This window comes from Diplotaxodon limnothrissa, linkage group LG3 (genome assembly GCF_057381915.1).
Source record: "Diplotaxodon limnothrissa isolate DT_005_m linkage group LG3, D_limnothrissa_male_GT1.1, whole genome shotgun sequence".
Taxonomy (NCBI): domain Eukaryota; kingdom Metazoa; phylum Chordata; class Actinopteri; order Cichliformes; family Cichlidae; genus Diplotaxodon; species Diplotaxodon limnothrissa.
Window position 1 is genome coordinate 41,129,841 of NC_140598.1, and position 22,994 is coordinate 41,152,834.

Genomic DNA, 22,994 nt, shown 5'->3' on the forward strand with positions numbered 1-22,994 from the left:
AATCTTACTAAACGGTAGGAAACACAAAATATATGTAACTCCACACAGATTATTACAGCTGTAAAATAGTAGGGGAGAGCGGGGTAAGTTGTCACACGGGTAAGTTGTCACACTGTTCATAACTCCAACACTAGAGGCTCTATCTCAAAAATGAAATAGCCACTTTGTGTGACGACTTCTTCTATAGTCAACCTCCTGTTCACATGTAGTCAAGACTGCTCTAATCTGAGGTGAGCACATCTTTTTTATTTTTTTGACCTAAAAGGAAAAATAAATCACTTTAAATTTTCTTCAGTACAACTTTGTTAGGTATAGATGTTACAAATTATTATTTTACACAAAATAGAGGAGACATTAACGTGTCTTTTGATACTTCAGCTGATGTGCTATGTTGAGCTAACCCTGACATTTAGCCAAAATTAGCATAAATGTCAGTTTGGGGCAAGTTGTCTCATTAACTTTGGGGCAAGTCGTCACATGTGACAACTTGCCCCAGTACAAATAAATGCTCCAAAAAATTGATATTGTAATTCATTTGTATTTGTAATAAGGTTTTTGAAGAAAGGAAGGAGAGGCAGGAATTAAGGAAGGAAGGAAGAAAGTAAGATGGTTCGAAATTATCAACGAAAGACAGAGCGTGGCAGAACACCACCTGACATTATGTTAAAGGCAGTCAGGCAGGTAAAGATGCAGAACAAATCAATCAGAAGTACAGCAAAGGATTTTGACATAAATTACCGTACTCTAACTCAGTATTGTCAAAAGATTACCAGAGAAGAAATTGAAAGTCAGACAGCCATGCCAACAACAATGGTTGGTTATACAACGCCAAGGAAGATTTTTTCCCCTGATTTGGAAAAGCAGCTTGTTGAGTATATTACTAGGTCAGCTGACATTTATTTTGGTCTGTCACCAAGTGAGGTCAGAAAGCTTGCCTACCAGTTTGCTGTGGCACACGAACTGAAGTTTGTGCCTTTGTGGGCAGAAAAAGAAAAGGCCAGCAAAGAGTGGTTTACAGGCTTTTTAAAGCGGCATACAACATTGTCACTGAGAAAGCCAGAAGCAACTAGCCTTGCCAGGGCAAGTAGCTTCAACAGAGAGAATGTCAATGCTTTCTTTGACAACTTAGAGAAAGTGTTATGCAAATATGAGTTTGGACCAGGAGACATTTGGAATGTTGATGAAACTGGGGTCACCACTGTACATAAACCAGACAAAGTGTTGGCCAGACGTGGATTCAAACAAGTAGGGTCATTGACCTCTGCTGAAAGGGGAACCCTTGTCACACTGGCCTGTGCTGTCTCAGCCATAGGGAATAGTTTACCTCCATACTTTATTTTCCCACGTGTCCACTTCCATGACCATTTCCTGATCAACGGGCCACCTGGCAGCAAAGGAGGGGCAAATTCCTCTGGATGGATGAAAGACACACACTTTGTTGACTTCCTGCAACATTTCAATGAACATACAAAGTGTTCAAAGGAGAAGCCCTGTTTACTCCTTTTGGACAACCACGAGTCTCATCTGTCCATTGATGGACTCAATTATGCCAAAGAAAATGGCATAATCATGCTGTCATTCCCACCGCACTGCTCACATCGGCTCCAACCATTAGACAGGTCTGTCTGCGGGCCACTAAAGAGGCACATCAACAGCACGTGTGATGCCTGGATGAGGAACAACCCTGGGAAGACAATGTCCATTTATGACATTCCTGGGATTGTGGCAATTGCATATCCTCTGGCTGCAACCCCATTGAACATTCAGGCTGGTTTTAGGGTGGCTGGGATTCAACCTTACAACAGAAATGTATTTCTGGAAGCCGAGTTTGCACCATCCTACATCACAGATCGCCCTATTCCGGACCCTGCCCTGCCAGGCCCCAGCACCAACTCTGCACTGCCAGGCCCCAGCACCAACTCTGCACTGCCAGGCCCCAGCACCACCTCTGCACTGCCAGGCCCCAGCACCACCTCTGCACTGCCAGGCCCCAGCACCACCTCTGCACTGCCAGGCCCCAGCACCACCTCTGCACTGCCAGGCCCCAGCACCATCTCTGCACTGCCAGGCCCCAGCACCAACTCTGCACTGCTAGGCCCCAGCACCAACTCTGAACTGCCAAGCTCCAGCACCATCTCTATCATGAGCTCACCCTTACCCAGCACTGCAATTACTGACAGCGGACTACCAACTCCAGAGGACATCCGGCCATATCCAAAAGCTGGCCGCCGAAAACCATCCAGCAAAGGAAGAAAACAACGCAAATCAGCAATTCTAACCGACACGCCAGTGAAGCAGCAACTAGAAAAAGAAAAGAATAAGGCTGAATCTAGCAAAAAGCTGTTTCAAAAGAGAGGGACGCGAGGGGGGAAAACATCTGGACCTATGAAGAACAACGCAGCTAAAAGAAGAAAAATAATTCAAGAGTCATCATCAGATGATGAAGAGTGCTTCTGCCTTGTCTGTGTGGAGCCATTTTCAAACAGTTGTCCAAAAGAGACCTGGGTAAAATGCGTAAAATGCAACTAATGGGCCCATGATGCTTGCACCTCAGGCCAGGCAATTTATGTGTGCCAGAATTGTGACTCTGAAGTTGAGTCTGATTAATCAGAAATAGGGCATCTGTTTTGTTCAGAGGATAAACATGTTAAGTAAAGCAAGTTATTTGCAGCATTCCATTCATTTATGATGGATTTATGTGCAAGCCAGAGAACATTTGAGTTTAAAGTTCAAACTAAAGTTTTCTTTCTACTTAATGTTTTGATTAAAATGTGTATTGGATTGAAATAATTGTTTTTTTCCAAATTCTCTTGGCATAATTGTTCAAATTTCCAGTTTTGGTTTGAATTTAACAATTAAAATCAATAATCACAATTAAGTATTTGTGTTCTTATTTTAAGATAATCTAGTGTGACAACTTACCTGCCGATGGGGCAAATTGTCACAAGTACACATTCTCCATTCAACAGTCTACAACTCCGTAATGAGATAAGATATGAAAATGTAATGAATACATCATATGTGCCCGAGACTTCCTTCTTTCATTTGGTGAAACATTTATTACATTGTGATGTATGGTGCTCAGTAAGAGTTAGTCAGTGTGAAAAGTGTGACAACTTACCCCGCTCTCCCCTATATGGAGAAATATTAGCTTTGATATTAGCATTGCTAGCAAAGCATAGCATTATCTTTGTGCTAATCATTGCGTGTTGACAGAGCATATTGCTATCATGTCTGTCTAACACAGCCTTTGTCTTCATCATGTTTAAACCATGTATTTAGCCCGATAATGTAAAGTAAGTTTTATGTGAACTTTTTGGTGCTTTCAAACTTATTTTATTCAAACACTGTTGCAGCTGAAGCATCATAGTGGCAAAACCCAAGGCTTTGTCTGACAGCAAACCCATGCATTTAGCTGTACTTCAAACTTATCATCAAAATGAAGCTGATTTAAATGATTTTGAATGTCACATGGTAATTGGTGACAGACAGGCTGGTCTGAGTATTTCAGAAACTGCCGATACTAGGATGACCAAATGGAGAGTGGTCAGGAAAAAGAGAAAATATGCAGTGAGCGGCACTTCTAGGGGTAAAAATGCCTCACTGATACCAGAGGTCAGAGGAGAACAGCTGGACTGCTTTGAGCTGTAACACAATAACCAGGGTGTTTTCTATTTTCCAAATGAAGATTTGCAAAATAGTATCTCTTAATTCACAAGAAGATTGGCTACAGTAGCAGAAGACCATACCGAGTGTCACTTATGTCAGCCAAGAACAGGAAACGCAAGCTACAATTCACACAAGCTTCTATTGTCAAAACTGGACACTAGAAGATTGGAAGGACATTGTCTGGTCTGAGGAGTCTCGTACAATATGATGATAAAAACATATGTTTAAAAAAAAAAAAAAAAAAGGTCTTTCTTAATTTTGACTTTTTTCTATAGTGATAGCGGGGAACTGGCCACACTGAAGTTCAATTCAATTCCGTGTTATTTATATAGTACCAAATCACAACAACAGTTGGCTCAAGACGCTTCATATTGTAAGGTAAAGACCCTACAATAATACATGCAGTGAACATTTTCATTCATTCTGATGAAGAAAATCTTTGTGGTATTTACTTATTCTCTAGTGGATTGCATTATTCTTCCAGACAATTAATTTTATTCTCCCATTTATGCCAGTTTATTTATTTTTTTAGCAAAGTCTCTATTTTCACTTGTTCTCAAATATTTAGCCCTTTTCGAATGTCATTTTCTTGTCCACCTTCATATGAGTGGCACACCAGTGTGCTAAATTGGTGATGTAACCGAAAAAGTTTTTGCAGCAGCGGGAGGAGATGGAAACAGAACCAGAAAGGTGACAAAATGAGGGGAGCACAAAGCCAATGCTGAGAAGAAAAGTAAGCAAATTTTCCTCAGGTCAGAGCAAGGGCTGGAAACTGTGTCTGCTGACAGTTGCTACCCAAAGACAGTGAAAGGTCAGAGGAAATCAGAAAAAGAGGTTGAAAAAGGTTGGAAACAGCAGCTAATTTCTCTGTGACAGTAGCAGATCTGAGTTAAGGACTTGTCAAAGACATAAAGGAAACAGAGTGGGAGAAAAGTGGAGAGGGGCGGGGGGGAGTAAATCAAAAGGAGGTGTTGGCACCGAGCTGGTCGGTGAAAGGGTGAAAGTGAGGCAACGTGACGATGGAATCAGTGGCTCACTGGTCATTTCACTAGTTTCCATCCAACTGTCAACTGAATTTTGAGCAAAGTTTTGAAATGTCGCAAAAACTCAGAGGTGACTTAGATGTGTTTCCATCGGCCAGGGTGAAACCATTTAATAGGCTCCTGACTGAAAAAAATACAACCACTAGAAAAATGGAAAGAGTCTTTCAAGGGTCAATGACTATTGGGCAAGATGTAATTGTTCTCTACTGTGCCATTTAGTTTGAGCTCTACTTTAATGGTTTCATATAAAGAAAGAGGCAAAGAAATATTATTTGACATTACAGCACATATAGCATGGCTTTTATGGAAAATCTCTGGATGTTAAAACCTATTTTTAAACGTTTTTTTCATTAGATTCATGACTAACTGTGTTGCTATGTGATTTAATAATATTAATAAATACACTTAAAGCCTATCAATTACTAATATTTTACTTTTAAGCCCTTGATTTTGACTTTGTACAACATGTATGTCAGGGTACATGCAGACAACCTGTTGTTATTGCTGTGATGATGTGAAAGGGCTTTCAAGGCAGAGGTTAGAGCTCTAATTAAAGAGTAATAAAAAAGGCAACATTCTGACATGATTAGTCATTTGTTTGGGAATCAGACAAGAGACTGACGTGTGCTTTGAATCCCGGTGGAAGGAAAGGTCGCCGTTTGGGCCAAGAGAAACGGGATAAGGGTTGAACAGAGCGTGGGCGATCAAGGGTTGCTCCTGGGATGGCGGCAGACTCTTAAAGGACCAGACTATAGACAAACATTGACGACGGCTCATTTCGGAGTCGCCAACATCAGAGCACAGCCTTTTCCCTGAATCTCTCCCACTGTGGTGTTCCCAAAGCAAATTCAACATGGATGAGTCATGGATGAAGAAGTTAGGGAAACGGACAGAATGTCACGATGCCGAGACTTGTGATGATGGAGCATGAGAAGAGAGGGGGAGGAGGGGAATGACAGACTGACAGAGTGAACTGGCATTAGGGCAGATAAATGATTTAAATGGTGAGGTTTAGAGCAATGAACGGGTTTTAAGAAAAAGGAACAAAGGCTAAAGGCGTCTCCATCTTTTTCATGTTTTCTTATTACTTTCTCAGTTTTTTATTCTTTCTGCTACTGTTACCTTTACCCTATTATACTCTCAGAAATAAGGGTATGGTAAAAGTCAATTTCTGTCCATACAAGTCCAAGGTGCATGAATTACACATCAATTAATTGTTGGGACTCCAAGCATAGCTGGACTGGCCATCGGGCATACCGGGCATTTGCCCGGTGGGCCGCTGGCGATTTTTTGTTTTTATGGGCCAATGGATTTTTTATTTATTTATTTTTTTTTATTTTTTTAGGAAGGGTATATATAATGAAAGGTGTTGGATTGGCCAATTGGTCATGATCGACTCTGGGCTGGACCAATTACAGCCGAGGAGGCCGGATGCACCCTCCCCCTTGTTTAGCAATCACGTGATTTTCGCGCATTGCATGCTGGGAACTCGTGGCAAAACAATCCAAGTACCGCATCAAACGCAAGCATTTTCAGCACCGCAAAACGTTCATTCTCCGGTTCCAATACCTTCTTGTTTTTTTCTTTGCCGCACAAAAAAGGAATGTACAAAACAAAAGGAGAACCATGCCGGTCCGTACAAAGACAGACTCGACGAAAAGTCAAAGAAAAATACGAGGAAAAAATCAAAGGAGTGAAAGGGTCAGACCCTTACGAGCACACAGAGGGACAAAAGACGTTAGCGTGCTGCCCAACTTTCACCACGCTCATATTTATAATTATACGGTTCTTGGAGTGAGTGCATACACTCATGAAGTTTAGTAACTTCAGGTCACTGCAACAAGCCCAGGTACAGTTTACCGACGGATGGGTACAGGACCTTGAAATGCACCGTGTAGAACGAAAGACCATCGTACGAACAAAGGTAAGTTTACCAGTCTCACAAATCGTCTTCATAAATACACATTCGTTAACCGTTTATTAATATAACCTTTGAGCTCAACGGTAATTAATTAGCAGTGGAAATAATTTCTGGTAGCATTACAGAAATGTAGCAGTGACAATAATATTGTATGCTGTAATCGCACTGGACAATTAGTGATACAAAACAACTGTTTTACCCTGTGAATAAAAGTATATGTTTTCGTCAATGTACCATGGTAATAACAGAAACGAAACGCAATATTGTGTCAGGACAATTCACTATTTATGCACAATAAACACAATAAATAAAGGAGCATAGCGCGACAATTTCTGTTCAGCGCCAGACTTGCTTGTAACCTATATCACCAATTATGTTAAGAAAAATGACGTATTAACTACAACAGCAGACTGACCTTTGTGGGAATGCTTGGAGCAGACTAACATGTGTGCTGGAGTGTTCTGAGACATTATATTTGGTATATCCAGACCATCCGTCGGCTCTTACTTCGGAAACATGGCTTAAAAAAATTTCTCTTCAACGACGTAATCCGATAAAAAAAAAACCAAAAAAAAAAACGATCTCTTTACCCGTCGGCTTCCCGTGGCTGTCATGCGACCGGCTATTGCAGTTAATAATACAACAGCTTCTTGACATTTTCTGGGTTTCTTTTTATCGCTGTGTAACTGAGTTCAATTGAAAGCCTGCGTGCGCTAGTACCGCTTGCCACAACTTCCCAGAATCCTTTGCGGTTTTACCCCTGAATGATGTCACATTTTCAATCTTTATCCTGGTGGGCCGGTCTCTAGTCAAAATGCCCGGGCCGATTTTTTGTCCCAGTCCAGCCTTGACTCCAAGCTAACTAACTATGAGCACATTTCCGAAAGCCAGTGTCCCCAGATAGAAATGGTGTAGTCTTTCACTTTTACATCTCAAGATGCAATATTTTATTGCTGTTTATTTTGGGTAAATTAAAAGCATATACGCATACACTGAAAAAAGGACACGGGCCATCTCTTGGATTTATGTAAGCATCTTAGGTGTATTTAACAGAATTGGAATTTAACGGAATGTTTTATTGTTTCTAAAAATATCTAATAAGGCAATCTAATACATTTGTTGCTTTGTAAGATGAAAGGTCCACTTTGTACATTTACATTAAGTTTCGCAGTTTATGTCTGCAAGACACAAACTGCAAAGTAAATACCAAGGGTCTAAAGTATAATGGTGGTTCATTAAGGGGTACTTTCCCAGTCCCAAAAAAACTGTTCCCCTAGAAATAAAACAAAAGAAAAAAAGTGTCTGTTTATTTAGTGACAGTGTACATGCACATTGATGGAGATGTTAAATAAGCATTTTGGAAGATAGTGTCAGATTACCACTGAATAAAACTGTCTCCCCCCCCCCCCCCCCCCCCACAATGCACGTCAGGGTTATTTTTATGACAAAAGAGTCAACAGAAGAAATACAAAACCCCAAAACAATGTACAACCCTTTTCCAATTATTATGTGACTTACAATACTAATGAAAAAGAATAAAAATACAATAAATACTATGTAAATTAAATAGGTAAACTCTTGTAATTGAACATGATCTTTATTTTTGGTCTGAAACTACACAAATCATAAAAATAATAGCTGCAAACCTTTCAGCTCAAAGCTGACAATTACCTTTTAGCGTCTATTAATCTTTTATTTATGAAGGCCAGGAAACCACACCATATACAATAAGTAAACTTTGTGGAATGTGAGTTAACATATGCCTTAACAGGGAAAAATGGGGAATGTGTGCATAAATTTCATATTATTATAGAAATACAAAGATATCACAAGAACTTACATATTTCCTCAAATAGTAATAGTATGTAGTGCAGTTTTACAAGATGCACATGTCGCATAAAATTATTTACTCATGAAAGCAGCCCCAAAGAGCGCAAAGACAATTAAACAATGAAACAATTACATTTTTTAATTTGTCATGTTCCTTGGGTTCTTTTTTCCTTTGACTGTTTTTGGCTATTTTGTATTCGACTTTTGATTATCTCCTGTTATTTACTTATTTATTGTTTTACGTTTTAACTTTGAAGGATAGTTTTCTTTGATAGTTTGCATTAAAGGCTTGCCTATTGCTTAATATTCAGTCTGCAGTGTCCTGCATTTGGATCATCTCTCTTACTGTATTCCATAGTCCTTCATAGATGATAAATGGCCTGCACTTCACATTAACCCGTTACATTAACCTACCACCTGAGCCACAGCTGCCCAAAAGCTACAGGAGTGTTGTTGCACTGATGCATTGACAAAGCAGAGGTTAGAAAAAAGTTTAAACTCTGTGACAGCAGGTGTATACAAAAATTATTCAGGTAAGTGCACTTATAATTGTACTAATTTAGCAGTATCCATAACATGATTTGCTTAGTGCTCTGGTGTGATGAGGCAAAGACACTGAACATGCTGGCACACTGAGTCATAAGTGAAACCATAACCTTGTGCAAAGGTTTTATCAGATTTGGCAGAGTTCTGCTGACCAATGGCTCAACGAATTCATTTACATACATCTGCTTCAAAATAACTTCAGATATGCCTTGTAGGAATAAAGAAGACACTTCTCTCACCATCAGCCTCCCCATTTAAACTAAATTTAGTACTAAACCAATGCTATCTTACAAGCTGTTACATTATTGGTGTTGGTTCATGCTTCAGACAGCTGGAACTTTGAAGTTTTACATTTTGTCAAATGTGAGTCAGAATAATCGAATGTTATTTCAGATTTATTAACTGATTAAGCAGCCGTCCACAACTGTCCCATTTTCTCTTGGGAAAACGAATTGTCCACCCCTGGATGCTAAGAGGTTAATAAAGGGTTAGGTGGTTAATTTTCTCATGGATCAAATGGAAAAAGTAGGGCTGCTGCAAAGGGCTGGACCAGTAAAAGATGGATACAATTAATGCTTTGAATTAACTTACCACTTGAGCCACAGCTGCCTAAAGAATATAGCCAATTGCATGTTCGAATATATGAATTCCCACATCATACTAGACAAACTTAATAAGAATCTTGTATCTAGTTGTAACATATGTATTATTTGCAAGCTTCATTTGAAAGATATATACATTTAGTTAAGGAAAAAACAAAAAAACAACAACATTTGTTTCCTACAAGCACTTAACACACATCCTTACCTTGAGAGTGTCAAAGCCTTCCTCCAGATAAGTCGCACACTTGTTTTTCTCTCCAGTTGATGCGTAGAACTTACTCCACCAGTCCATAATCTCTTCTCCCTGTTGGTCACACAATCAGATGTCAGAGTTTGGAAGGTTGAATAGGAGGTGCTGAATATAAATAAGGCTGTGTTGTTTGGTAAAACCCAAATGATACTTTTGAATCATTCAGGTTTGCTCTGCATGCAGTCTTATGGCTTGCGTAATATTATTTAAAAAAAATATTTGTGTTGGTTAGACTTCATGTTTGCGTTACTTTCTTGCTGCTTCATTTACCTGACGAGTCAAACTAAAAATAAATAAATAAATACTTGAAAGGTCATTTCCAATTCCACCAAATTGTCTGTGGCTACTGAAAGTGATTTTTGTGTCGTTTATGGGCTGTGTTTGTTTGATATCTGAACTTCTTCTGAAGAACCTTTGACCTTTCAAACCTGTTCAAAGTCCTGCAGTGAGTGCTATTTGACTTTGTAGAGCACTGCAGCGCTTTTCATGATTTTTCCAATGATCACATGGCAACATCGAGTTAGCCAAGTTACGTCAACACAAGTAAAAATTGTCTCTGGTGACTCCATGGCATTAAGGTCATGGTATATGGGCGTTCTGAGGCAATGGAAACGGGCAACACTGGGATGGGAACTGGCACAAGGTGGACGAAAATCAACATGGACATAAGAAGAACCGAGTTATGCCAAAAGAGTCCAAAAATGTATATTTATTCATGAAGAAATTAATTATTCTGCTACCTTGCTCCAAGCTGTTTTTCACCACATCTCTCTATAACCTAGTAATATTCTTCAGGAACAAAAAATACTTGGTGCTTTCATTGTCTTTTTTGGGTGTTTTATGCTGATCAGACGAGGCCAGATGTAGTGAAAATGTGAAAATGTTAACTACCTTCCCGAAAACACAAACTCACTGAGGCTGGACTGAAGTTATCTACCGAGAGATTGGCTGGTGTAGTTCATGTGATTAAGGGAGTATGAAAGAGGTCAGACTAAGTGGAATCCAAGTTTGTAATTTGTGCGCAACCCTAAATTTAACATACCCCTGCTTAAATTTAATACCATTTAAAGTTCTGACAAAAAAACCCATAATCTAAAAAAGGTTTTTTAGTGTTAGAAGCAAAATGTCTCTTAATTTGTTTTCTCCAAACGCATTACTTCTCAGTCTCTGGAAAACATTGATTGCTTTGATTTTATTGTTTCCTAAGTATTTCTTTCTTTTTTGGAGCCAATCTCCACCTGAAACTGGGACTGTTGTGTAGGGCTGCACCAATAACACAGAGGTCAAATGAATATTAAGCAAAACTGAGTTCAGTTTATTGGTGTGGTCCTCCACAACAGTCCTTGGCTCTTACGAGGTGAGAAACTGGGATGGTTGTGAAGAACCGCAACAGTAAGCTTATAAAGAAATAAAATTAATACGGAGTAATATTGAGCTCAGCCTATTGATGCGGCCGCCACAATAGTCCCACTTTATAAAGATAGAAAGTTAATACTAAGCAGAATGGAGTTGTTGAACTAAATTAAGCTGATCTCACCTTTGCTTAATATAAATTTTTAAGCTTATTGGTGTGGCCCTCCACAACAGTCCCAGTTTCTCATGTAGCCTGCTGGGAAAATTAATTTTCCACCCTGAGTTAACAGATGGGGCAAATGCATGCAAGTGCAAAAGTTACCAGAATGAGATGCATTTACACATTGCACTGCCAACATAATTTCACACCAGATGGGTGTCAGATACTGGAGCTCCATCATGATGCACAAGGGTTTTGGGTGCAGTTGGGCATATAGTTTCCCTTTTAAAAGGTCCACATTAAATGTTTTTTAAGTGCAATAAATCACTGGTGTAATAAATCACAGTGTTGCATTTCGTGCTTTGTTTCACCTAATTTTAATTTCTGCTGTTAGTTTGGCTTACAAAAGCTACTCGGTTGGGTTTGGGAAAAGATTGTGTTTTGGTTTGACAAAATTAACCCTGCAGCTAAAAAAAAAAAAAAAAAAAAAAAAAAAAAAAAAGCCTACCAATTTAAATGTGACACCAAAGGCCCTTACAATCATCAATAACCCGTTGCATCATGGCACAGATGCCAAAAGAACAGCAGCATCTGATGCTGGGGGATTATAATAAACTGGTAGTGCATAATGTGTGAAAGATTTCAGTGGTTTTGGCAAAACCACACCATCTCACACGCTTGGAATGGCATTTTTTATAAGTCGGTGCGCTCCAAAACTTACCCACTGTAACATCTAGTGTCAGCGTTAACAACAAAAGACAGGTCAGAGAGAAATTTAATTTCACCGTAGACTGCACGATCACTCAGTGCAGACGCACAAATGCTGACAGAATTGTAACCACGCATTAAAGTAGAGGGATTAAACACATTTTAAGGAGCTTTTCAACACATTTCTTAATACTTATTCTCATAGCACATTAGGGGTTTCAATCCAAAATGAAACATACACCATATAAAAAAAAAAAAAAAGTAGAAGAAGAAATAAATCCCGCTATTACAAAATGACTGCTGGCATTAAATCAAAGGCTGTTAAAGCCTTACTATTACAGCTATGAGTCATCCTGCGCTCACAATGTCGTTCTGTTTTGGAGGGTAAAATATATATCTTTGTTTTTGAAATCTTGACTGATGGCCTTTTGAGGTTTGGATTCATTTTGATTTATATGATGTGATTTTTGGGGAAATATGTGACATCTCGGAAAGAAACCCTGTTTCATGTGTTTTATCAAGACTTCCATTTTCTCAAGCGTGAAGCTGCCTCATCCATCAAATTTACTAAAAGTCTGCTCACATTGGCAACGCCGACCGCAGAGCTACTTAAAAGCTCATTTTTGATTATTTTCTCACAGAAGCGAAAAGTCTGTCCATCTCACTGTGTGTGTGTGCGTGTGTGTGTGTGTGATGGCAAGCTGCTGGCTGCTCACAACAAGGAAACAGCGACCACAAAAATTGAGAATACAGTGGGGACAGATCAACCTACAGTGTGTATCTTCACACACATACAAAAACACACATTTCATCCCCGCCCTGCAACCTTCAACCCTCTGAGGAACACTCCAGAAACACAGTTGTGACGCATGCGCCACTTTTTCCTGTGTGTGTGCGTGTGTGTGTGTGTGTGTGTGTGTGTGTGTGTGTGTGTGTGTGTGTGTGTGTGTGTGTGTGTGTGTGTGTGTGTGTGTAAGTAAAGGCATAAATGTTGAACAAAAGTGCTCTTATGGCACTGGGTTTGTGTGGAATCCCCTTTCTCCTACTTCCCACAAACTCTGAGACAGAAACACACACATGCACACAGGAGAAGTAGGGGGACTATGGAATTCCTAATTTTTCCAAAGTGGCAGCATGGCATGGAAAAGGTCAGCACGTGGCGTTTAACTAGGACATGACACACACACACACACATGCACAGTGCCCTGTGTCTGAGGCGTGAAGTGTCTGCTGTGTGTTTATGTGCCCTCTGTGTGCTGCTGGTGCCAAGCATTGATGACCAGGGCGCCAGAAAGTGAGTGTGTGTGTCCACGACTCCTGATTCAGACAGATTAAGGCCGCCGGTGGAGTGTTCCAAACTCTGTACTAAGTATACACTCTGGAGATCGAACACACACACACACACACACACACACACACACACAGAGCCTGTAGTGGTCTGGTCAGGGTGTCGGTGTGGTTTGCAGCCTATCATTATGCCCTGTGGGGAAAGCCAGCCTAACCAAACCAGACTGGCACTGCCAAGAACTCTATGAGCAGAGCGAGTGCATTTACATAAGAGTTCATAAGAGCACCGAGCTGCTTCATAAAAGCTTTTTTGTGGGGAAACCCCATCCACAACAGAGTCAGAGGTCACAGGTGGGGCTGGAAGAGGCTTCCTTTAAAGTTCACACACATAAAGAGCCAAATCTGACAGAGCGTTTAGGAGCTTTTTGTTGCCTTGTAATGTCAAAAACATACACATTTATCACGAGGGAGCTGCTCTCTAACAAGAAAAGAAAAGTGTTTTTAGATGAATTATAATCTGTGATAAGTTCCAGCATGCCAAAGTTCCAACAGCATGAATTGTGACCTTACATAATCGACGACATCAGGAGCCTCCCAAAAAGCTGCAATTTACCCGGTGAATCATCTGTGGAGGTTACTCTGTGGAACCGTAGACTGTGAATAAAAGATGGACTTTGCCACCATGACATCATTGCTTGGTTTGCCTAAATGTTAGCATTTTGGCCACTACCACCACCTGCTACTTTTAGAGCCAGAAGTGAGCATATTTGGACACAAGGGTGGAGGTCTAAAAGGATCTGCTAACACTAACAAGCTCGGTTGGCAAGCACTTATTACACCAAATACATGCTAATTATTCCTGAGAAACACAAAAGTAACTAAACCTTTACTTATCAAAACTGTAATGCACATTTCCTAGACTAACTGTACAGCTAGTACATCTTTTGTCAGATAACTGCATTAAAAAAAGAAGTTTGTGCTTCAGTTTTGATCTGTAAAACATGTTGTGCGTTCCTACTTTGTAGTAATTATTTGTGTGTGGCTGTGTGCGTTTGATGAACCAGCACAGTCCATGAAAGCAGTTTGTTTGGAGTAGCTGATAACTTAGCGGTCCAGATGATGACCTGGATGACTGAGAACTTTCACACTAATTAAGCTTAGTTTTCAGCTATAGATGCTGCTTGGTTGGATATGTTGGCTCACTTTGGTGGTGTGCAGCATACCCGGGAAACCGTGCAGTGTCCTCTAATTTTATGCCAAAAACGTACTGTATGGTCCATTTCAACCAATCCGGCAACGTTGACTTCAAAGCACCCGAATCAAAAACTTTTCCTACTCAAAGATCAGTTGTCTACTGGAGAATTTTCTGAAGCAGCAAGCCATTCTGCCAAAAACTCAAATTTTCTTTGACCTCATTCCATACCTCTAAAATAAACTGGTCAGTGTGAAGAAAGTGGAAAAACTATGTTGGCTTCTTAGGCACAACTGTTTGCATGTATTTGTCATTTGCTCCACTGCGGTTTCAAGGCAGAACAGCAAACCTCAAGTAAAAATCTGTGGCATTTGCACATAAATGAATGTCTTCTTTGCTATCATTGATTGATATTACACAGGGCTGACTCAATCTACAGCATGTCCAGTTTCTGAAAGCTTTTTTCATATGCTGTTCTAAACTCATACCGCCGACTAGCCCATTTATCTGAAAAGCCAATCTGCTATGCAGAAAACATTCTCCCCAATTTAAAAGAACCTCAGAAGCCTCAAAAAGCGACACAGGTTTTGAAAATAACAAACTTTCTTGCATTTGCTACTGACTGTTTGAGCAAGCTGTGGCTGCTAGTAAACAGTCCATGCTATATGTAACACCAAAGACAATTGGGAATCATATATGGAGGACTAGCAAACATTAACTGACAGAATAGGAAGTCATGGACACTGATTCAGCCCACTGGGTTGAGAAGGTAACCCATATAGGCCTGGGTTCGAATCTGCCCTGAGGCCAGTAACTGTGCGTCTTACCCCTCATCCTGGCTTTCCTGGTATCTCTCCACTGTCCTGTTAAATAAAGGTTAACAAGTATAAAAAAAAAAGAACAGATAGCCTTAACCCTGATGCCCTAACTACCTAAATGTTGACTGTTGGCCTCAGATGCCAAGTCGGATAGGCTCTCTATAATGTGGGAAGCATCTGTGTCTGCATCTTTAGCTGCTAAATGGTCCGCTATGGTCACCAGCTACAGTAAACAATGTCCTTCTACTGTCAGGGAGATGTTGAGTGAATAAGGCTTTTCACAGGAGCTTTTTGAAAGTCTGTCTGATATCTGAAAGTTCAAACACTAACTTGCGACTAATGATAGACTTAAAAGTACACCAGTGCCATCTTTAAAAGCACAGACACATCTGGATGATGGTCTGGGCAACAAATATGTGCAGCGCTCAGATTCTGGAGTTGAACAGCAGCTTACATCAGCCTGTGGCTGAAATTAGCAGAACAAGAAAAACAATAATGATTTACTAAGCTATTTTGACATCTTGTTTCTGGTTACAGTGTCATTATAGGGCCATAAATGTGTGTTTCACAAACCCCCAAAAATGCCACAAAGTCGCCTGGCACAAAGCCATGTCAGTTAGTTTCTCTGGATCCAAAGCAGCCAGGAAGGATTTATGGAAGTTGAGGTAAACTGCAACATTTTCAGAGCAGGATTTTTAACCAAAACTGACTGCTTTTTGGAGAAGAAGTGGAATAATTCTAATAATAATTAATGGCAGAGGTACAACGATAGAAAAAGCAGACACAAAAACCAGATTATAGTGACCTGACAGATTTTTGAAATCCAGTTTCCTTATGGAAATGAGAAAACACAGAGGTTGGTTTGAACCACGATATATACTGTCATCGTGCACGCATTCTGCCGATGAGACGTGACATATAATGTTCATTTTCCATCTGAGCGACGTTAGATCTCAGATATCACGAAAGGGGGGCTGGAGCCTCCGAGCTTTGAGGAGCCATGACGCTCCTGACAGCCGATCTTCTTAAACTTTTCCAACTCTGAAACTAAATCTGACTGATCTGCTTTGGAAGCGGCTCTGCTGAGCGCACACTCTGCTGCAGTAATCTGGTAATCATCAGACATACGCGCATGACCTGTTCTTTTGGTTGCGACCCAGAGATTAAGGATGCCAGGATTTACGGCACATGAGAGAGCATGCTTTCTTTCTCTGGTGCCGTGAGATATTAGCCGCCTCTTTTTGCTCCTTTAGTTGAAACTTTTCTGATTCTTTTCATTCTCTCTGCTTCTCTTTTAGTCACTTTCTCCCTCTCTCATTCATCCATCCCTCCTCTGTCTTTTAGTAAGAGCTCACAGAGAGTTGTGGTATAGAGGATCTATAAGCAGCTCTGTTGACTTTGGCCATGGCCAGACAGAAAACTGAGCTTTTAATTTGACTGCTTTAAATATCTGACCCTTAATAAAACAAATATCTTTGTTTGGAGAGGAAGAAATCCCCCCCCCAAATTCGAGCAAGAAAGGAAAGAGCACTACTGGATGTGTATGTTTGTGTGCTCAGGCTGGTCTTAGTCTTCAAACTGACCTGGCTTAGATAAATAAAATAGAAGAATGTAACAAGCAGCGGAGCCCCCCCCACCCCAAGTTCAAATGTGGGATTAGATTTCCTGTGTAACCGCACAGCTCGGTGTGTCGCTCTGTAAAATCTGGCTTTCTCAAGTAGGATGCATTTTTTTGACACAAGACCAGCAAAGCAGCAAGTCTCCCGTTTCATCCTGGCAGCAGGAAAAAAGCCCCACTTTTATCTCATTCCAGATCGGCCCTCATCTGTCTGCACTCAGTGTTATTCAACAGTGTCTTACTTTAAATAAACTTCATCGATAGATAGCAAAACTAAAACTGTGCTACTGTCTACACACTGTGACCTGGCATCACCTGAAACATTGTTTATTAGTTTTAGATTTTGACTGCCTTTTTACTAATTAATGTGTGTTTTTTGTTTTTGTTTTTACTTAGAGATGGAAAAAAATTCCCACAGACTGTTTTGGACCCCATCCATTTATAGGGTCTTTTCAGCCCTGTTTTTGGGGTATAATAGGCAGGTAGGTGCTTCTAAGTAGTGCTGAAAAACAGCTGGTTGGAAGTGAGGGCTCACATTCACACCTATTGCCAGATAAGAACCACTGGGCCACAGGCATAAGGACTTGTCAGCAATCCCCTGGCAACTAGTCTCTGACTGGTTGGTGAGTGCTTGCTGGCTGTTACTGAGCCTGTGTGAGTAGGAACCTAACCTGGAGTACCCAGAGAAATATGCAGGCAATGGAGGAACATGCAAACTCCACATGAAAAGGCCTCATTATTGCAGGCACATGCTACTATAAGTTGTTGGTGCAGTAATAAGTAATGAATGTCACTGCAAAAAACAAAAAAAAAAACCCTCAGGTTTTGAATCCGAGGTGTCAGACATAAAGAGAAACCTTTTTCCAGACATATTTTCACTGACCTGAAAGAGCAGCATTTCACATTAGATGTTTGTTTTTTTTACCCAAATTCCAGCATTGTATTTTGAGAGCATATTAAACATCTTTTCAACAAGTTTTTGCTGAGTGGCAAAGACCTTCTTCAAGAAAAGATAAAACACTTTGCTGTTTTGCAGTGGAAAACAGCCAAATGATGATATCCATTAGAGAAACAAATGAATAAAATAGAGTTACATACAGTAACTTGAATTTAAATGTAAACTTTGGGAGTTTTTTTTTTTTGAAAGCCATTTTCATTTTATAGCAGCTTTTTCCTTGTGGACTCCTAACAACATCCACTGTATGAATTTTATCAACAGTTGCAACCTCGCTAACATCTTGAGTTGTAACAGACTTGTCTCATGGTGCATGTGGTGCACAAATGAGCCAAATGATAAGAAGGGAGACCGAACATTTGGCTCAATGCTGTGTTCAATATAAGAGCGACATCAGTTTCCACTACTATCCTCTGCCTGGCGACCACTGCAAAAATTTCCTGGCTCTGGTGTAGACCTTTTTAAAAAATCTAGACAGTCAGTTGCCAATATGAGCAGATTTGCAGTAAGTATCCACTTTTCTTTAGTATGTGAAAAAAAGACAATTAAGTGGGAGGCTGGGAGGCATGATGTATGGATGGATGATGAAAAAAAACAAGTGCAATGAAAAGTAAATGCAAAGCATGACTGACATTCTTGTTCAATGAATGAAATGAATGACAAGATGAGTTTGTTACCTACATGAAGGCTGGAACTAGAGGTTGAAAGGTTAATGATAGCAGAACTGGTTCCATCCGCAAGCTACAACACATATATACACACACAGAAACACACACTTTCAGGTTAGTTTGTTAGAGTTAGCTTCAATATTTGCAACACATCTCAATGATGAATCATAAAAGACAATTTGAAAGTGTTAATCACTCAAAAAGAAGGAACATGATATTAGAAATATACATGAAAATTACAACATTAGACACTGTTAGACATTATCTACTAACATTTGAAGGGACATCAGCGACTCAAACACAGAAACATCACTGTCACCACTATGGAAGAAATGCAGATACCCAGGTCTAAGTCATCACTGTAGATGACCACAGCCCTAACCCCAACTCTAACCCAAGGCAATCAGAATATGCCTTTTTTTCTCCATGATATTGGTAAAATACAGAAGCAATAAATCTGTTTTATCTTCCACCAAAATACACATTAGAGAAGGATTGGGGTTAGGGTTAGTAACGGCCTTATACTTCAGAGAATTTACTCTGATGGACTGTGACAGAACCTAGATTAGGAGGACAAAGAGCCAGATTTACTAAACATGAGTGATTTACAACAGCTGAGCTGTTTTTATTTCATCGCACAGTTAGTTAATTTCAAAATCAAACATAAAAAACACACCTTTTTTTCTGTATTAAATATCATACCATGCATCATATCATGCATAATTAGCAGTAAATTATGTGTCGCAGATGCTAGTAAATCAGTTTGAGAGTCTTTATAAAAACAAACAGTATTTTTGCTTTTACACCACTGTATAATTGTACAGTGCTATATAAACACAACTCACATGAATTTAAAGGCCAGTTTGCATTCGCACCACTCATTAGTAAATCTGGCCTCAAGTGTTTAGACAAAGTTAGAGATCAGCTGAGAACAGAGAAGGATAGAACAAAGATAGGATGGGAAAATCTGAATGCAGTTATTGTATTTTTGTGCCGTCATCACCTTGCAGTGGTAGACTTTATATTAAAAAAATGTATGGACATAACTTGTAGATATTTGTAACAATAGAACCTTCAGAAAAAACTCCTAATGACTTTATGACCTCTTACATTAGTCTGAACTCTTACTATAATTTAATTTACTTTATAGTCCAATAATAGTTATAAATCAGGATGAAAGCATCGTTTATGTTAGGTTGGGCCAACCTTGTTATTTACATGTCAGTACTCAATAAGCATGCAGTGACCTTGTTTTCACAGTCAGATCCCCACGTCCTGACAGTTCCTCGACAGTCCTTGGAGCACCTCTGCCAGGTCTAAGGGGTAAATACTGATGCCTTTATAACCAAAAGCCTGAGTAGCAAAACGGGTGGAAAGTAGGTTTGTGCTCACGGAAGATGATGCAGGTAACCGACGATGGTCAGAATGACTGCCAAAAGTTAACAAATCGTGTTAAATAGTGATATTTGGCTTGTTTCCCAACTGATTATTGTAAGATTCCTATTAAAGAGAATCTATCTCACTACTCTGTGCGATCTCTTGTAAAAAGGATGCTTGTGCACGTGCAGATCCAACTTTTTGTTTAACCAGGTTTTATGTTTGTCATTTTACTGCTGAGCTTTTGACTGTGGAGTACAGGGAAGAGCAGCGTAGAGAGAGAGACTGAAAAACTTAGATGAACTATAGGCCGAAAGAGAAAAAGATTTTACTAAATATGGAAATGGAAAATGAAGACTATGTCTGTCTCTCTTTGTGTCTCCAGGATTACTGCTGCTGGTGAAATGGTATGTATTATGGAAGTGGATAGTGTCCCAGACTTTGGAGAAAATCGTCCAGCCCTAGTAATAGTAGTAAACCCTAGTGAATTTTCAAACATGTGTAATGATTTCAAATTGGAAAACAGAGTATCAGTATTTGTTTGGTTGGAGCAATCTGAACTAATAGCAATAATTCACGAAAAAAAAATGCAGCTCTTAAATGCTAAACTTCTTTAAAAATCAGAACAAAGTTAAGTGGTTTTCAACCCATGTTTAACCAAGGTTACATGCAACCTGATCTCAGTGAATAATGTGAAGTGACCACAGCCTCCTCAAAATGCATTATGTGGTGATGGCACACAAGGCACCAGGAAAACAATGCCAATGGAAAGTCAATAAGGAGTTTGGTTGTGGTGGGTGGACAAATTCCCTGGCAATGATGTTGCCGCAAAAGCTGACGACTCATCCAGAGGTGGGTGTGAGTGTGATGGTAGCTTGAATTACACAAAATTCTCACATAAGGGAGTGGAGTCATTATGAATTGCTGTGGACATCACTGTCCACTAAACTGTGGACAGCGATGTCCTTGTAGTACTATAAATAAATTAGTTATCTATAGTTCCAATATTCAAGTATCCAATTGGACACTTGATTCGATTTGACTACAACTGGTTGCCACATGTCTCTGCTGACTTTGACTTTCATGAAGAAACCTCAGCGTTTAATCATTTTATTTTGCACAAGCTGTGAACTGATCACCATCCCACTTTTATTCTTTAAAAGTTTGCAATCTTCAAGTTAAGAAGAAACAGATGAAGCTCCACAAAGATTGATTATCAAAGACCAATTTAATTAAACAAGTTAGCTGTGCGCCAAGTTTGGGTTTTTTGCATTTTTTTTTTAAAGTGCAACGAAGAATTTCAGCAGTACAAAGAATCCGCTGAAACAAAGCTGCTTGTTGCTGATCAAATGTCACACTTTGCTCCATTAATTTACAACTTCTAACTCATCGCCCGGTCTGAATCTGCAAATTGGGTTGACAAGAGTGCAGATTTTCTTTTTTCTTTTTAAGCTGTCACTGCAAATTTATCATCTAGTTGCGTGACTGTTATTGTACCCACACAAAGCTGTTCTGATGATGAACTGCACATTTTAATTGGATAAGGGTGTTAATGTCAGGGAGTGTACACTGATTTCAACACCCGCAGACGCACTAATTAACCTCGCTTATTTAGCTCATGTTGTACATATTTTTTTGAACTCCCATGTCACTGTGACAAAACAAATTTCCCACGTGTGGGACTAATAAAGGTTATCTTATCTTATCTTATCTTATCTTATTTACCGCTGCCCTCCCCCGTCAAACACAACAAGGCAATTGAGGTTTTGCATCAGTGCAAGAGAATGGAAAAATGGTCAGTGTCGTAAGAATGAGGTAACAGCAATATATTAGAGACAGTCCCATGATGTCTCCTTATGTTAAATAGTGCACGTATTTGTGTGTATGTGTTTTCCTTATGATGTAAATGCATAAACACGTCTCCATAATGTTGATCATTCAGTTTTAACATGAAGTTTTGGTAGGTTTAGTCAAGGGTTTAATTATCATTTAGATAAATTAAAGTCAATGTAATGTTCTCTAAGTGACAGAAACACAAATGTGTGTGTGTGTGTGTGTGTGTGTGTGTGTGTGTGTGTGTGTGCGCGCGCGCGCAGCTTTTGTGGCGCCTGTGGGTTAAGGGATACCAAGGAGGGCCGCACAGAGAAATTAAAAAAGGGAAAAATTCCAGCAGGCATTTCAAGATGATGAAAGGATCAGTGAGGGGATGATTGGCTGATGAACCACAACAATGAAGCGAGAGAGAGGAAACGGAGGAGGATAACATGAGGATTCCCCCTAATGAGCTGCCACATTAAAACAGCTGCCAGCTTGATCGATAGAGAAGGGAAGAAGGAATGAGAAAATGAATTAAAAGGGTAAAGAGGGGAAGGCAAAAGACAGATGGAGAGAGAGAGTGTGAGAAAAACTGGGTTGACTGGAGAGGGAAAATAAAAAACAGAGGTGAAGCAAGCTTGAAAAACAGAAAGATGGAGAACAATAAAATGGAGAGATGAAAGGATTAATGAATAGATGAAAACTGCGCAAAAGAAAGTATGGCTAAAGTGAAGATAACAAGAATGGCGATAAATAGAGATAGTAAAGTAGGAAGGAATTTAGAAGGGAAAGGGCAGAGGGATGTAAGGAATGGAAGGATACATAATGAGTGAAAATAAGGACAGAAGAAGAGATGGAGCAAAGGAGGTTTTACTGGGAAAAGGGAATAGAGTTAAGTAAATTTTATGTAACAAGGAAAAGAAGCAAGGAAGGAAGGCAGAAGAAAAACATAATTTGGTAAAAGCTAAAAAGAGCCAGGAAACTGAGCAGAAAAGAAGGAACAACAACTGATAAATAAAAGGAAGAAGTTAGTTAGACGGCAACAAAAAACAGATTTAGAGAGTGCATCTAAAACAAGGTAAAAGGCCACTGAGACATCAGCTACTACCTTGTGGGCCAATGGTCATTATGCTAAAAGGCAGCAGCAGCACAAACGCAATTAAGTTATCAAGTTCAGTGAGT

General features: G+C 39.7%; 1 protein-coding gene across 6 annotated transcripts in view; it reads right to left on the bottom strand.

Annotated features, from left to right (window-relative positions):
* Positions 1-22,994, bottom strand: part of dysf (dysferlin, limb girdle muscular dystrophy 2B (autosomal recessive)) — a 114,709-nt gene that overhangs the window by 35,429 nt on the left and 56,286 nt on the right. For 4 of the 6 annotated variants that reach the window (XM_085349229.1, XM_085349206.1, XM_085349250.1 and 1 more), the window contains 2 exons: positions 18,634-18,693; positions 9,817-9,915 (listed from right to left, as the gene is read on the bottom strand). In XM_085349229.1, coding sequence (XP_085205355.1) covers positions 9,817-9,915; positions 18,634-18,693 — 159 coding nt within the window. The remainder of the gene's footprint in view (positions 1-9,816; positions 9,916-18,633; positions 18,694-22,994) is intronic. The other 2 variants (XM_085349234.1, XM_085349242.1) reach the window with 1 other exon arrangement.